The 17,217-nt window shown below is 37.7% G+C and overlaps 1 protein-coding gene across 1 annotated transcript; it reads right to left on the reverse strand.

The window, feature by feature from the left end:
- Positions 1 to 5,390: 5,390 nt before the first annotated feature.
- LOC146139593 (4-galactosyl-N-acetylglucosaminide 3-alpha-L-fucosyltransferase FUT6-like) lies at positions 5,391 to 13,659 on the reverse strand. Its single transcript, XM_083391599.1, has 5 exons — positions 13,493 to 13,659; positions 12,328 to 12,510; positions 8,249 to 8,474; positions 7,218 to 7,508; positions 5,391 to 5,993 (listed from the first exon to the last, which is right to left on the reverse strand). Exons 1-5 carry the CDS (start codon positions 13,627 to 13,629, stop codon positions 5,715 to 5,717), a joined length of 1,116 nt encoding a protein of 371 aa, XP_083247725.1. The 5' UTR covers positions 13,630 to 13,659; the 3' UTR covers positions 5,391 to 5,714.
- Positions 13,660 to 17,217: the final 3,558 nt, after the last annotated feature.

Consider the following 17,217-nt stretch of genomic DNA (forward strand, 5'->3'; position numbering starts at 1 on the left):
CATTGAATCCTCCACCCTGTATGGCAGACTGGACGAATTTAAAGCAGGCCATGTTCAATTCCAAACGCAGTTTTACCCACGAATGTTCTGGATGAGTGATCGTTTTTTCTCTGTTCACGTGGTTCGTGAAATAGGATACTTTTTATCGATGTTAGATTAAAACACGGTTATCAAGTCAGCAAGTATATAAATCCGCCGCATAGCAGTTAACTAAAATGCTACGAAACACATGCTTGACTTGGACGAAGGTTATTTTGTAAAATATTTGACTGGTACTTAGGTCATTTTAAAATATATTGTTTACAGCACTGGCTATCGGACTCAGAAACCCACATAGGCTAAAATATTGGCTTTATAGCTTTTTATACTGACTTCGTATAGCAATAGTTTAATAAGTCTTAAATACTAACAAAACAAGTTAATTTAAAGAAGCAAGTTCATTTTAAAACAAAACAAGTTATTTAAAGTTTGGCGTTAATGACACCTAAGAAAATGAAAAAAAAAAAATAAATAAATAATGAGAAACCGCAATTATTACTAACAACGGCTAGTTTTCTGATGTATTCACAGAAGTATTCTATATTTTAAAAGCTTTTAGGAAATTAGAAAAGCCGTATTAGTCTCTCAAAACGCCCTAAAAACGCATAACAATATGGCGAAGGGTTTCTAAATATTTTGTGCACAACATATTATGTTTACTACTATAGAACCTAGAATTAAGTTTAGTTAAACAAAGGTGATATAATTATTACGCGTGCTGTAGAGCAAAAAGATACAACACATTACTATAAACACAAACGTAATTAACGTAACTAAGTTCTCGTTCTTTGGATGTCAGATGTTGTGCTATTTAACTAAAGCGTCGTTCTCGATTTGCCTCATATCTATAGCTCCGCTAGCTAGCCCTCTGTTATGCCAATACATTATAGTTTTTATGCCTTCGTTGCCTCAACAATCAATATGAATCCTTTGTGAGCTACTGTTTCCGCACCCTTACTACGAAAATCTCCAGACGCAATAAAATCAATCAACCCTTTGTCTGGCAATACAGATTGAGTGGCAAGTCTGTACCAAAAGTACCAATTTTAATTTTCTATGTGGGGACCAAGCTTCAGGACCCAGTCATCAAGCCATGCACCCCTTTTTACGTTTGTCTGTTTCAAATAAATCTGTTCACCCCAAAGGCGTTAGACATAATATGACACGCTGCGCTCTGTGAATCATATGCAGTGTCTACCTTCTGTTAAATAATACCACTTACCAACCAATGTATCAAACCTACTTTATAAAGTTGAATGTACTAAGGGCACTACACGATTAGACGAAGCCTGAAGGTTGGAGGCTGTAGTGTACAAAGACGTAGTAAAAATTGCAAAGCCCATACAGAGGTAGGTATCATTTTGAACGTTTAGAACAGGGGTGGCCAACACGCGGCTCGCGAGCCGCATGGAGCTCTTCACTCAGTTTTATGCGGCTGTTACTTTTATGTTGCAAGTATGATATCTTAGAATGTGTCGATTTTGTTTGCCAAAGTTATTTTTATTTGCCGGTTCAGGCTGTTTGCCTTAAAGCCATTTTTTGTGGGGAATACTTTGAAAACATGATAAACGCAAAAAGTATGATATTTGCAGTTCGCAAAACAGCCATAAAGCTGTGAGTCAATCATTCTCAGGTGATTTGTACAAATCATCTTGATAAATGACATTATATCGATGAATGGGCATTTTTGAAACCAATGCGCCGAGTCTCCTTCTAAATTAAATATTTGTCTTTAACAAAGTAAAGGCACTCTTTTTTACGTTTCGTGCGACCGCTTTGTGAAAGTGAGCAAGAAATATAGGTGGGGGAAGGTTGCCCATGATGGGACACGTTTTTTCAAATTATTGTAGTTCTCAGTTATACCAACAATTTTGAATAATATCATGCCTGTTTGATACCTCTGTCCTTAACGCTTAAAAAACACCTATAACTTTGCCTCTAGCGTTTCAACTTTTTTATTAAATCATCTTAGAAAAAACGTTGCTGTGTCCCGTCTTAGGAAACCAGAGTTTTATTTGATGGGACAATGTGATTCGCAAGATGGGACAGGAAGAATCCGTTGTTTTAGATTGATCATTTTGTACCACAAGCATTAAAAACAACTTTAGCTCCACCTGCTACACTTACATAAGTTTCAAACTAGCCTGTTTAGAACAATTTCACAGAATCTTAGAACGAATTTGCTTTGGTAAGCGAAAATTAATATTTTTAAATTAACAGGACAAGTGCGTGGCAAAGAGTCACTGTCTTGGAACTTTAGTTCTGTTGTGTCTATATTTTTACATTGAATACATTATACAAATATTCTGCTTGTGTTGATAGCTCTCAACACACACGACCAAGGCCAAATCTTGTCTGTTTGCTCCTTTGTTTTTTTAGTGGACTTTTAAACAATAATTTTGTTTCAATTCGAATAGGTATGCGTTTTGTTAAGTGAAGTTTTACCTGCATTTGCAATATTTCTTACAAACATGTTGATACGGTAATCCATTTTAACCAGGTGCATTTCTTAACGTATTTTATGGATAGGGAAACCGTATAAAATGTTTTACGTCATACATCACAAATTTTAAACTAACCATATTAAAAAATTTTTGAACTATAACAAAATGTCAGCTTCTTAAAAAGAGATAATGGCAAGTCCATTTTTTTGTCACAATAACCCAAAATGTAGGTTGCAACAAATAGTTCCTCACTTGGGAACGGCCTGTCCCATCTTACGCACATCACCATATACAGAAGATATACTGGCTGCTTATAGGTACAAGATAATATGAAAAACTTACCTGTATAAGTAAGCCTGGTAAATTACCCATACAATAGTAAAAACTGAATTTTATACAACTTCAACAAATATGAAATAACTCAGATATAAAAATAATAAAACTAGCAAAAAAACACCCCTGTTTTCTTTAGATTGATATATTGTAAAAACGCCGTCAGCCTACTGAAATGTTTTTGTGTTAAAATGATGGCTACCATTGGGTGCTTTAAAAGATAATTAAGAATTGGTGCTACCTAATGGTACGTTGATGTAATCGCCAAGTCCCGACTCAGGCAACGTCCCATCTAGGGCAACGTTCCCCTATATAGGCTATATTCTTTACTTTCCATGTGTGAGGTGTGGCTCTTTGCGGTTAACCAACTAAGAAATTCGTCCCTTGTTCTCTGACTGGTTGGCCACCCCTGCCTTAGAATATCTTATTTGAAACGTTCAAATTGAGAGCTATTTTTGTATGGGAATTGATATTCTTACGACGATTTTCTTTCTTACTGACCTACTTCTTGTATGGTAGACTAAAAACATATTGTTGTATACCGGACCACATGCCTTTTCAGCTGCCATCCAACTATCTCCTTTAATGTATTTAAACTATGTGCACTACATCGAACGGTACCTCAGGTTTTAAAAGGTTAAATTTTTAGACGTCGTGTTATGACGTAACTTTGTGACGTCATCTCTGAAAATGTTATCTTCCGGTAAGAAAATTATTCTATCTATAGGCCTTGTCCAAAATGTAGGATTTGCATGACTATGTAAATGGCACTTCTTGGTGAAGTGTGGAAAACACTGAAACCTATCACGCTTTGTAACCTCGTGACCCCCCCCCAAAAAAAAAAAAAAATTGTTTTTAGGGGGGTATAATTTATTTTTTTCAAAAAAATTAGCCCAAATCTGAACTTTCAAATTGACGGAGCACGGTCAATACTGAACAAAACATGCTCAGATTTGGTTTGTGGGGTTTTTAGACGCAACCTAAAAATTCCAGGGGTCCCCACTGAAATTTGACAAAAAAGTGTGTTTTGAACAACCCTAGTGTACACTGTACAACTCGGTCTACAGTGCATTAGCAGTCCGGTTGATGAACGATGTGTATAGTCAGTGTAATCATTCAGTTTTAGTTTTAGGCCAGTGGTCGACAATTGTTTTGTCGCGGCCCAAAATACTCCTCCCAAGACTTATCGTAAGTTTACGACGTGCACGCAAAATCATTGAAACAACATTGGCGGATCCACTATTTTGTTTGAGGGATAAAAAAGATTACAATGATGTCACAACTCACAACAGTATGTCATATTTTAATGTCATATATCCCCCTAAAAAAAAACAGCTGTTGTCCTCGAGAAAACTCGTGCACAATATACAGCTGAAAAACATTCTTGATGCGTGTTGCGCGAAAAAAATGCGTATATTTGTGTAATTTCGCAAAACGTAAAATAAAAACGGAAACGTGGCGCATGAAAGACGTACAAGAGATTCGAGTATTACTCGAAATAACGTCATGTATAATTTTACACAATTGGTACTTCAAGTTTACGAGTCACACAGCGCCACATGACATAGTATAGGCTACATAGCACATTAGGGTAACTCAGTTCTTTAAAACGAAATCGAGATTTGCAAAAAAAAATGGTTTTAACATAGTTAAACTAGGCTAGTAATACACGGTCTGGATGGAGATGGCCTGGTAGTCCTATGATTCATAAGCTGAAATAAACACACTATTAGCCAAACCAACTTAAAATACAGTCCAATGAATGTACGAATAACCTGCGGTCCACAAGTACGTGATGAAACTAAAATGGTATTAAATAACTCTCTGCCCAACAACAATGCCTCACATCGGTTTGCCGACCACAGTATTAGGCGTTTATTGCCGATCATGATATTGGGCGATAATTGAACAGGTATTCTGTTGAGAAAGAGAACACAGGGAAATCATGGATGCAAATACCCAATCAAACATGGAACGAAAGATTTTGTATGACCAGAAAAAATACTGAAATACTGGTTCCATGGTCTAACATGATATATACGCAGTGGCGTAGCCAGCCGAAAATTTTTTGGGGGGGCCAAAAAGTTGAAATATTTTGTTTAGCTTTTGTCATTGTATTAATTGTCGTAACGAACACAAATAACAATGCTAGCAAACCGTTTCGAGCAGCAACTGACTGAATGTTCACGCAATACTCAAAAACCACTCAAAGAGCAAAAACTGAATGAAGTAGTAAAACTACATTATTGTATAGCAAACGTTATATTAACTATACATCGTTTGTGACGTACCAATGCATGACAATTGAAAGTGTGGCATGTCTGTGATAGACTTTTGTGGTACTGCTCGCCCCCCCTGGCTACGCCTATGCCTATAGGTCCTATACACACACTGTGAGGTGTATAACGCAGTTACTTGTTCAGGTAAAATATATAGAAGGGCGTATCTTTTATGGAATCCAAAACCAAACAATAAAATTTAAATTTAAAACTGTTTTTGACTTTTTTATTAATTTTATTATTACTTTGCTATGTATATGTATTTTACTTAACTTAAAGTAACTGACGATGCCAGTATAGGCGAAACATTTGTTTTTCCTTTTAAAAATGTCTGATCCTGATTTTACTCTGATTTTTAAACTTTAAGTTTTATTGTTTGTTCAGGTAAGATCTTTATATCCGGCGTGCTCCATAGTAATTTATCATTACGCAAACCACGCCAGTCCAGGATAGGTATATGGTTTCGCACAAGTGCCCTCCTATCACCAATGCACTCTTGATAGTTTTTAAAGCCTCACGCTTTCATCCTGCCATTCATGCCCACAAATCAGACACGGCTACAAATTAGCAGTCCATGGCGCTAAACTGCGAACAGCGTGTTGTCCAGCCTCGACAACTCTTACAGTAGACACTCCGGGAACTCGTTCGTGTAAATGAAGCTCGCAACCGACGAGTAGCTCTTTGGCTTCTGATCGATAGCCAGCTTGTTACACAGGGCCCTCTCGCGGCTGTTCTTGAGCGCACGGAAGCGCAGCTTGGTGGCGCTGTCGGGGAACTCGAGCCAGCGGAAGTAGGCGCGATACTCGGCGTCGTTCTTGTCCAAGTGCTCTAGGTATTCGACCAGGGCCTTGGCGTTGGCAAAGTCCTCGACGTGGATGAATGAGTGCGGAGGAGCGACCTGGGTAGATGGGTAAGTTGTGAAATGTCGGTTTGTGCTATTCTGGTTAGTTAAAATAGGCTAAAAATGCAGTTTTAAGGGAGAGGCGTGGTCACGTGGCACGTTATTGAAGCATAATTAGATTTTCGTGTAGCGCAAAAAAATAAATTTGTGTTAAAATATGCAATATATACAGTTTGGGGGGCATTGCTTCGTCCCACACCACCCTTGGATCTGCCCCTGGAAGTTTCCAACATTCACACACGGCCCAGGAAACACACTCTCAAGGTTTACATCTTAACCTGACTTTATTACAGTAAAATATCTCACAAATATCAATCGTTCTATTTCATTGACTTTGTTTATAGGTATCCCGGAATGATACAAATATAACTTAGGCCTCTCAAAATATAACCGAAAATTTTTTTGATCGGTATCATTAAAATACCTTTGTCATATATAAAAGTCTCGATTAAAATAAATAATCACCAGAGCCTATGTGTGGCGTGCATAAAAACTAGCAGTGTCTTATTTCTTTTAACGAAACCTTCTAAATACGAACTTATCAGCAACTGTGACGTAACACGGGACATGTGGTCCGTGAGATACGTCACGACTATTCTTGTATCTGTATTATTATGAGTTTTTCAGCTCATAGCTCTGTGGAAGATCTTACCATAATTTCAGCTATCTCTTTATTCCCCGAATAGGTGCATTATGCGCTGTATAATGTGTATTGATTTCTTTAGCATCGCGAGTATGATTAACTTTTCTTCACGAGTTTTCTTCACGGTCCCCATAAAACTGCTTCGCCGACCCCTAGGGGACCGCGGACCCCGGGTTGAGAACCACTGGTATAGAGTGATTCCTCTGCCGACCCCATACCCAAATATAAGTTGAATACTCCTCAAAGACTTATGTCATTGTTTCACAATTTGTTTGGCTTGCGGCACCGTACAGACATTATAGATAGTTCTCGTCACCCTTGCTCGTACTTTTGCTGACTGGTGAAATGTAACGTTAAAAAAACGAGATTGAAACAGCACATTCACTGTGCAACAAGGTTGATAAAACGTTTTTAATTATTGGCACTTCTATCGTACACAACAAATTGTATCAAAAGTGTTACCAATAGAACAAAAATTGGAGTCCAAAATAATTTCAAATATCTCTCGGCACCCTTTAGCGTTAAAAATGGCACCCTAAAGTGCCGTGGCACCCCGGCTAAGAACCATTGGCTTATACCTTTTCGAGGTCGGCGCGCGACGGCCCGTAAACGACAGGCACCCGGCCGGCGTGCAGTCCGTGTTCCCAGAACTTCTCTGTGATGTAGTCGCGGCAGTGCACCGCGTTCTCAAAGGACAGGTAGAACTTGAAGGAGCGGTGCTGTTCGATACCGAAAGCGTTAAACTCGGCGCTGTTGTTAAAGCAGCGTCCGTAGCGCTGCACTCGGAGCCCGGCCGCAATCAGCTCGTCCACGTAGCGCATCCTGGTCGCAGAGCCGCCCGAAAAGTCGCAGTTGCTCACCACCCAGAGCTGCGAGAGAAGGCAATTTATGTGACGGGATTGTCGGGTTTCGTTGTTATGGCTTGGGGCGTTGTAGTCGTTCGTTTTTTAAGTTAGGAGGGTGGAACTGCTTGTTCGTTGTTCGTGTTGTGTTAACAAAAAAAAAATCCGTAGTGTCAGTTTTTTCATTTAGTTATTTAAATTAACTTGGTAAAGTCGTGTTTTTTTACATTCGCGACCGACGTCAAAACGGTATTTACCATAGTCTACAGTAATTTAGAAAATAAACGCCGGTGACTAGCCCGTTTAAACCAGTCGTGGCTTGCAAAGTAATAGTACAAACCACGGTCAAGATTATAATTAGTTGGTCGTATCAGGTCTCTTTAATAATTTAACTCATATATTATACATGCGACCGGTTTTCAGACGTAACTATTAACCTTTAGCTAATAAACTATCTCTAATAACCTTGAATCTATTACAAAAACGGCTAAAAACTAACCTATCTATATAACGAAATCAGAAAAATTTGTATAAAATCTTGATATTTTACGGAATTTAATTTCACACAATAGATTTATAAACAATTCATTAAAATTTAGGGATATTTAAAATATATAAAACATATACATGCTTGCCATTAAACACTAATTTAATTCACAACCCCCTGTAAACATTTGCAAATTGCAGATAAGTAACTCCTACAGCCAAGTGACTCACGAGGTTTCATTTCAGAAAAAAAGCCTATGTCCCTTATTTTAAAAACTTACCGCCAGCTTGCTCTTTGCCGCCATCAGGCGCTCGACGTGTTGGGCGGGAACGCTTAGGGCCTCCTCGTGGTAGCGAAGGTATGGGTAGTAGACGTCCGAATCGCGCCGGTAGTTCATCGTCCAGTTGATGAAATGCCCATCGAAGTCCTTCAGATCCCGGTGCTCGACGTTCCGGATGTAGCTCGGGCTTTCGATCGAGAAGAAGATAAAGCGTTGGGCGTGATCCCTGGAAAAAAGTAATGCCAGATGCCGGTTTCTCGGGATAACCCAGGTGATTGAACTGTAGGAGTGGGTTTAGCTGTTGTGTTGTTATTTTTCGGTCGAGTTGAGGTGATTTACATCAGTATGCTTCAATCGGATTTAGATGAGTGCGCTTTAAGCATTTTGTATGTGATAAAATTAATACCTACGTTATATGGTCAAACAAACTCAACTTCGGGACGATTTGCGCATTTGAATTTTGTAAGAAGCAAGTGTTATGCCCTCTATACCAAACCTCCAAAACTCTAGATCAGTGCTCTTTAGCCACGGTGCATCAAAATGTGCATGGGGGGCACCAGTACAAAGGTATACAATGCACCACAAACTTTTAATGAATCATTAATATTTGACATTCAGGATATTAAAAAAAAAGTTTGTTTGAATGCTGTTTTATGAAATGCAATAGTAATGGCAAGCAGCTTACTGCCATAATCGAACTCTCACCCAGGGTTTTTTTAAGGTTTGGTTTGGGTGACCGCTAAGTAGTTTTAAGAGACCGCAAGTGTTTCATTTAAATAACAAAAGTCCAAAATTTGGGAAACCGCTGGAGAAATTTGGGGGACCATTTCGGTCCCCCAAAACACCTTAACAAAACACTTCTCTCACCGACAGTGTGTTAAGCTTCAGCAGCTCCGCTCGGTTTAATTGACATGATGATATTGATATGCATAATGATTTTTCTTATCGCTTTCTACCTTAGTTTACCTTTTAAAGTAAATAGGGTACATGAGTTTGTCGCAACAACCTTAAGGGTTAACCAAACCAAAAAGGCTTAAGAGCACTGATTTAGATAACTTAATTTTATTTTTGGAAATGCAACAATTACTATGGGGTAGATCTAACTTATATTTTAGTAAATGAACAAATTATTGTCCCCAGCAGACAGGATACTTGTATCCAAGACGCTCTTATTATTTAAAAAAAATATGCCAATAGAGACAATAGTCCAGTTAGAAGTTACAGTCGGTAAATGGAATACGTTGCAGTCAGCAATGGAATGCTCGAAGAGGCAATTTCGCAATACTCCTTACTCGGCCGAGTTACTGGGATCCCTAATAGAAATGATCTATGAACAGCGCGGTAACAGTTATTCCAACCGAGGACTGGACGATGAAATTAGCTATATACCTATATACTTAGTCAAGTTGAGTAAATGAGAAAATTCCTCTATATAGTGTTTCGCTTGTTTGAACACTATTGCTCTTCGAAATTTTGCGTACAAAGGTCAATTAGTGTCGCGGATCAACACAGCATCCTCTCCCTATCAAAGATGAACTGGGGTCCATGAACCCCTTGGGGGTCCGTGAACTAGTTTAAGGGGGGCCATAAAGACCTACTTCAAATATTAGAGTTTATTTAGAAAGTAATCATTTTTTAAAAGAAAACTGTTTGATTAAAAATAAAACGCTTTTGCACTGAATGTATTTTAACTCCTTTCAATTTCACGTTTTTGGAATGAAATCAGCAGATTTATGAAATCTATTTGTCTGTGACGTCAATTTATTATACCATTTTAAAATTTTGTTGCCTCCTGTGGTCAACGCGAGGCAAAAATATTTACGGGGTCCGCGGTGAAAAAAGCTTAAGAACCCCTGCTCTACGGGAATGTTCCGCAACTATTGGACACGATAAAAGTATTTTTTTTATGTTTTGATCTAGGCTTTTGTGTAAAACGACAGCTTAAAGCGTAGAGATTAGAGATCGGACTAAATGGATGTTGTTTTAACTAATTCACTAAATTCGGTGACTCGTTAAGTGGTTGGGTGAAGTTAAAAGGCATGTACTGCCAAGCACTTTAACCTGTCTAACCACTAATATACTGCTCCTTAATATTCTCAATCAACAAAAGGCTGGGTTACTTTTGTTTAAAATATTGAAAAAGGTTTACTTGCATTTGTCGGCCCAAATATAACACGTAAAAGTAGATTATACTTAAACGAACTTTGAAACTCGTGAAACTGAGCTGTACGATCAATTTAACATTCTTCTACTTTTTTGGATCAAGATCCCTGTCAGTATATCATTGACAGCTACAATTGTTGTGCTAATTGCTAATTCAGTTCTTCTTATTTAGGTAGCGGTCAAAATACAATGTTCACCTTTGAACGTACGCTACCTCGTATTCTATTCCAACCGCAATAACTTATGTTTTAGGCCAGAAATGCACCTGTTCGCTCCAATACAAACCTATTTAGTTGCTTTAGGCCTGCATTTGGTATTACTTATTGGCTCAAAGACGAAAAGGCTGTTTTGCGTCAACATAACAAAAGAATGCAGTTAAAGAGGTTAAATACCACCGACCATATAAAATCCGCAAAATGCAAGCATTAACAGTATTTCTGATGTTTTAACAGACTTCAAGGTTGACATATAGTATTGTACAGGACCAGTAACGATTTACCTCACACAAGGGCGGTGGCCAATCTTACGTCACAAATTAAAGATAAGGATGAGGTAAGCCTTCAAAAATGTATCCCGAAAAGCACCCTATAATTTAGAACATCAACACAAGGTTAAACCTATTCATGTAGCACCTTTGCTCTTTATGCTTGAATGAACAAGAATACGTTACCGTGTGCCACCACCCGCTAAATTGCTGCTTCGAATGGTAAGCGAGCTAGCCCATATTTGTGATCGGAATCAACAGACGAATCATAAGTTTCGACAGTACACTATTTTGGTGAGGGCGTGGTAAAGTTATACACCCGCGTGGATACAAACTCAATGTGTTTCTCGATTTAGAGCCTAATAATAATAAATTCAGCATGGCGGTAAACGCAGTTGAATAATTAATGAAAACTGGCCAGATCGGCCATGTTCTACCTACCCTCAAATTCACACCGAAACACCAAAAATAAGTATATTATATATAACCATATATATATAACCTGGAATAGTGATATATAGTACTTATTTTCCATTCTAATTTATGTCAATTAAAACAACAAAAAATGTAACGCAAAACATTGTTTTTTTGTAATTTTATATGGCGACAATGTATACAAAATAACATTGATACATTATGTTTTTGTTTCTACAGAATTGTTCCGGGTTTGTAAAAGGCTTTTGTAGCACTCCCCTTTGCACTAATTCATTGGCACAGGTCAGGTTTAAAAATCTGAAGTTAAACTGTTGAAATTTGTCTCATCATACAAGTTTCAAACCAATAACAAAATCAAGTTTAGAATGAGCTATTTCATCATTTCTGTCAAGTAACCTCAGGCAGTATTTTATTCAGAAGCATGTTGTGGTCCTTTACAGCAACAACAAATCGTTAAAAGGCCAATAATTGGGCTAAACATCACAAAAATATCACTTATAAAAGTCACAATTTATTATAAATCAATTTTATTGATTTCCAAATTCATAAGGCTGGGTCAACGTCTGTTGCTTGATTTGGAAGGCATTTTTGGGAGCTGCTTAAAGCATCTAAGGTATTGGTTCTCCACTTTATTTAGTTGGCAGACTGTTTTTGCCCACTTGTTATAGTGCTGAACTAGGTCATTTTCAAACCACAAAATTAAAAATTAATTACAGTACAATAACCACAGTACCATTCCAATCAATAGTGCCTTTAAAAAACTTAGTTTAGACTTTAGACCTCACCAAGATTTATTTCAAGTAAAGCTCCGTATTATCAAAATAAGTATAACTTATCGAAAAAGGGAATTTACAGGATATAGCGGTAACCTGAAGCTTCCTGAAAGGGCCCAGTTTAACAGCCAGCACTTCTAACCGACGGCAAAGTTCAGTATTTATAGTTAATCTGATCCGAATTTACACACTGCGTGGTTGCCAATAAATTGGCACCCATATACCTGTAATGCTTCCAGGGCATGTTTTCTTCGTCCAGTGACGAATAGTGAAACACGACAGCACTTGCGTCCTTCAGTTTTTCCCGGTCGTACGTGAATACACAGTTGTCCACCTGTAGGCCATCTCGGATGCCTTCGGCTTCCTTTCCCCAAGGATGGCGCCACATGACAATGTAACGCACTTCTCTGTCGGAATGGAAAAGGTCCGTTGATAAGATTGGCAGTGTTGTAATGACTTAAGTCCATGACTTGACTTGACTTAAGTGCACTTAAGTCACTGTTTTTAAATGACTTGACTTGACTTATGACATTTGGGCAAAATCACTTGACTTATGTCTTTCGGATAAATGACTTGAATTGAAATGAAGTGTTTTCTTCAAGTATTTTTTATCCAAATTTTTGATCAAATAACAAATTGCTTGCTATATGTTGCATTTTTTCTATTTTTAGTTCAGTTTTTGTTTAAATCTAGCAAACTTTAAAAAATCTAATATGGGACTTGGGTCATTTTTAAATGACTTGTTTAGAAGACTGTTGATCGGTTCATTTGGGAGTCGGTTTCGTTTTTAAAGTCTCACCCCACATGTGTGTATGTAGCATGTGTGCTATAGGCGCGAAGCACGAGCCCGACGGAAGCGCATTACCGTATAGTGACTGCCACGACACTATTAAAGCTGGAATGGGATTGTTTTAAAATTAAGGATTTCCATGTTAAGAATCTGGTTAAACAGAGCTGTCCAACAAACGTTAAAGTTCGTATGAAATCCCTTTTAAACCACAAACCGCTGGAAAACTGGGTGGTTTAGGACTAAAGGTTAGCTCAGTGTTTCTCAGCCTTTTATGGTTAGCGGCATCCCTTAGAAATAATAAATAGATTTCAGCACCCCTATAGAAGTTTTTTGGTAGGTAATTCACTAGTATATCCTCATAAACAGAACTGGAACAACAAAGATCAACTCTACGCAATGTAGGAAGGTATAATTTGATTTATTCCGCTCTAATCTTACACAAAAAGTTGTAGAAGTTTAGCAAAAATTCTTAATGATTCTCAGATATCTCTCGTCACCCTTGAGCATTAGAAATGGCACCCGAGGGTGCCGCGGCACCCCGGTTAAAAACCACTGGGTTAGCTGAAACGTAATCAGCCATTATTTAGCCTGGAACTCACCCCTCACTCCTTTCTTTGATGTGCTGCTCCAAAGTTGATAGCGGTGGTTCTTTCGGCAGGTTTCGCACAACGACTACTCCGATGAAAGCAAGGAGCACCAAGAATTTGCCGACCAGCCATAAACGCCTACGCAGCATGTTGTAACAAATACACGGTCGAGCAAAGCAACAACTAAAACGGAAACTGATAGGTTTGCAATTGAATAAAGCAGTTATTTCCTAGGTTGCACCTACATGACAGTGATGAATATATTGGGACCATTACCTACTGGTAATGTTCTGCGTTAACACTAAAACCTCACTCTGAAGGTATTTTATTTCATGCTTTTTCTTGGTTAAAAATATTTTAACACAGTTACTAACTCGTAGGCTATACGTGTGTCTACAAGTTTAAAGTGAGGTAAAAAACAGTAATTGTTTAGTTATAGATCCATTAAATAAACCCAATTTTTTATCAAGACTTCGCTAGTTCGCTTACATTTACATACACCGACACTAATGTATATGGCCCGAAAATTTATTATCTTGTTTTAGTTGGTTTACCTCACTTTAACTTACGACTTGCATCTATATTTTTATTTTTTGGCTAAGCGTGCAGTTTACTAAACTATTTCAACTAGTTATTTGAGAAATCTTGCAGCCACACAAAGTTACACGAGAACTAGTCTTATTTTCACGGATGAACCTGTTTTCTACTCATATACCTGTTTTAACCTGTTAACCGTCTTGGACCCGTGACTCCCCGCGGTATTGTCTCTAACCTGCGCGCACTGAAGCGTCAATTTACAGCGCTGACTGCTGATTAAATAGGACGTTCCTTTGTAGCCGCTTTGAATAGACCAACAAACCAATAACGACAGCTGGACAGCTGGACTGTACTTATGAAGAGATAAAATCTTTATCGGACGCGGTTTTTCGGTTAGCTCTGCATAGACGATTGGTGTAAACAACCTTATTAATTCAAAACTGCTGTATAACTTCTCGAATGTGCTCCTAACGCCTCTTAAACAACAAACAAAATAAGAAAATAATCACGGAAACGACTGGTGTTTTTACGCCCCAAAATAGTCTTCAAAATAAGCCATTGCAATAAAAAAGTGACGAAATTTGACATTTGTTTCGCCTCTTGATTCATTTCCAGCTTGATTCATGCGACGTTTAGTCGCGCATAATAAGACATAGTGTTTTAGTTGGCCGATAAAAGCCACAAAGAAAACAAAGTTTGTTGGTCTAAAAATCGGTTTATTTGCTGGTCCTTTTGTACTGAGGCAAAGCGCCTTTGTTCCTAAATTGCTTGGCGCTAATTCAACGTTTTTCCAACGTTTAAGAAACTTCAAATTTAGACTGTTGACTACAGTTTGGCTAACTTAAATACCAATGCTCCTCTAGTTCACCGCGGTTAGGGTGTAAATATAGAGGAAATATTTTAGTTGTTTAAGTAGAGCGTCGTTTAGCGTTGTTTTTGTAAAAGCACCAGAAACATATAACTCAAATTTTCAATAATGACCCATATCCGCTATAGTTATACTTTACTTTAGCCTATAAATAGAGCCACAGTCAAACAAGTAATGTTGCCAAACAGCCAACAAGTAATGTTGACGTACGTTCAAGTTAATTTCTTGTCCAAACGAATAAGACTAATAGTTAATGTCCAGTTGTTTATCCCTTTATAAACACTACTAAAGTATTAAAAATACAGAACTATTTTGCAAAAAAGAGTTTATACCATTTTTGGAAGAAAGATAACATAAAATTACCAAACCCACTCTACACACTGTACGAAAAAAGGTTTTAGTAAGAGAAAGAAAAAAACATTCGTAAAACGAATGCGATTTCTACAATAATAGACATTAATAAGGCCAACCACAATTGTTTCTAAATATGCTGAACGGAAAGTTGTAAACTCTTACCACAATATTTCTCTTATGGTCTGTTTTTACGGTCTTTGCAGCTTACTTAAGCAACCCACTACTGACTGTCGTTATTATATTTCCTTGAAGTGGGCCGTTTGTCGACGAGCATCAAAGCACGCATATCGCATACGCATCACGCATACTGTCTGCTGTGCGTTCTCTACATACAATAGAACCAGATTTTTACCACCGTTTTCAAAACAACTTAACTCATGATTTTGTGTTCCAATTTTGACAGTTTTCCAGTTTACACAGAAAACTGATAAGGTGGTCAGTGAAGCTACTCAACAGATTACATTGGTATATATACCGGAAATATGTTGTTGTAGTTTCTCTACCTTGTTGGCATACCACAGGTATTTCATACAACTTGCTGGTATCACGTGTTGCTTAGGTACGAAATCGCTTGCACAAAAAGTAAAACAAGGCTTAACCTATTCTCGTCTTGTTATTCATTCGAAGTACGGCGGCACGCAAAATCCAGCCGATATAGCAAACTACACACATTGCGAAACTAACATTACTAAGAGGCAGCAAAACGTAGTAGACACATATTTCCCGGATATAAAGCATGTGCACTTTGATTTTCTAAGTGAAACACCAGTTGCTGTACCTGTTATCAGTGTTAACAAAACCCCGCAGGGCCTGAATGGCTATTGCTTAGTCAAGCGGTCATCAGACTCATCACATACCTAAAAAGGCATGATATATAATACAAGTTAGTTTTTGTCGAAGTGCAAGACTGAATTTACACTTTTAAACAACGTTTATGCGGATAAAATAAGGGTGCATGTGGCACTAATTCTGGTTTAAAAAGGTTGGGAATTTTCACCTAGTAACATCTTCTTTCTATTTGAAAGACGGCGGCGCCAAAAATGAAAACTTTGATGGAAATTGAAATCTGCCGTGCGCAATTCCTATCTACAACCGACGTAAACTTCTTACCTGTACTTTAAAACTGGTTGTTGTAATAATATTTCTATACTGTTCTTTGACACTACGTCTCATTTCTCTCGGAAAATTCTGGTCACCCTCAATGAACAATTGACTAATTACGCTTTAGGACTACATTATGCTTTCCTGTTTAGAGTTAGATCAATTGTTATTTTAAATGATCGGCGTTTCAAAACCAGGGCTAAATAGAGTGGGTGTCAGTGAAGAATTATTACTTTTCCTACACCAGTATAACATTATGTTTTGAAATGGTCCAGTTGGCTGAACGACACACATGTTGGTTTCTGTTTCAGACACACAAAAGCAGTAGTTTAAAGCGGCTGTAAAATAAAAAAAATGTCCATTGTCCACTAAGGACAGAATTTTCTTATAAGCTGCAGTTCATAAAGACAAAGTCGACTGCTTTTTTTAATTTATTGCTAACGAAAACGGCAAAGCATATAATTATGAGCTGTCTGTTTGATAAAAGCAAAATCAGCGCGCAAACGGAACGCTATCAAAAGTTTTCTATATCGCTTTTCTTTATATTGTATAGGGGTAGTTAGGTAAAAATGGGGACGTTGATATGCAAGATTGTGACTAAGAACAAAATGAAAATTTTAGGTAACAAACAACACACATACGATGCAAATATGTACACAAATAAAATTTGTACATTGAATGCTGACATTATGTGATCATTTTGTGTATAATGTGATCTCTTTATCACAATGGGCGACAAAAGATGATATGACAACTAAAGTGTAGAAAATGCAATACTATTATTCGACAAAGAGTCCAGATTGTTGCTCGAAAAGATAAAAAGTGTTAAAAGACACGATTCATAACCTTGACTATCGCAGAACAATGTGTATCACTT

This window comes from Ascidiella aspersa, chromosome 6 (assembly GCF_963924565.1).
Source record: "Ascidiella aspersa chromosome 6, kaAscAspe10.2, whole genome shotgun sequence".
In the NCBI taxonomy this organism is placed as follows: Eukaryota; Metazoa; Chordata; class Ascidiacea; order Phlebobranchia; family Ascidiidae; genus Ascidiella; species Ascidiella aspersa.

Excerpts from the sequence above, each read along its gene's own strand:
- LOC146139593 (XM_083391599.1), bottom strand. The coding sequence starts at position 13,629 with ATGCTGCGTAGGCGTTTATGGCTGGTCGGCAAATTCTTGGTGCTCCTT. Across the intron at positions 7,509-8,248 it reads CGGCAAAGAGCAAGCTGGCG|CTCTGGGTGGTGAGCAACTG; the intron begins GTAAGTTTTTAA and ends CTTCTCTCGCAG. Across the intron at positions 5,994-7,217 it reads CGCGCGCCGACCTCGAAAAG|GTCGCTCCTCCGCACTCATT; the intron begins GTATAAGCCAAT and ends CCATCTACCCAG.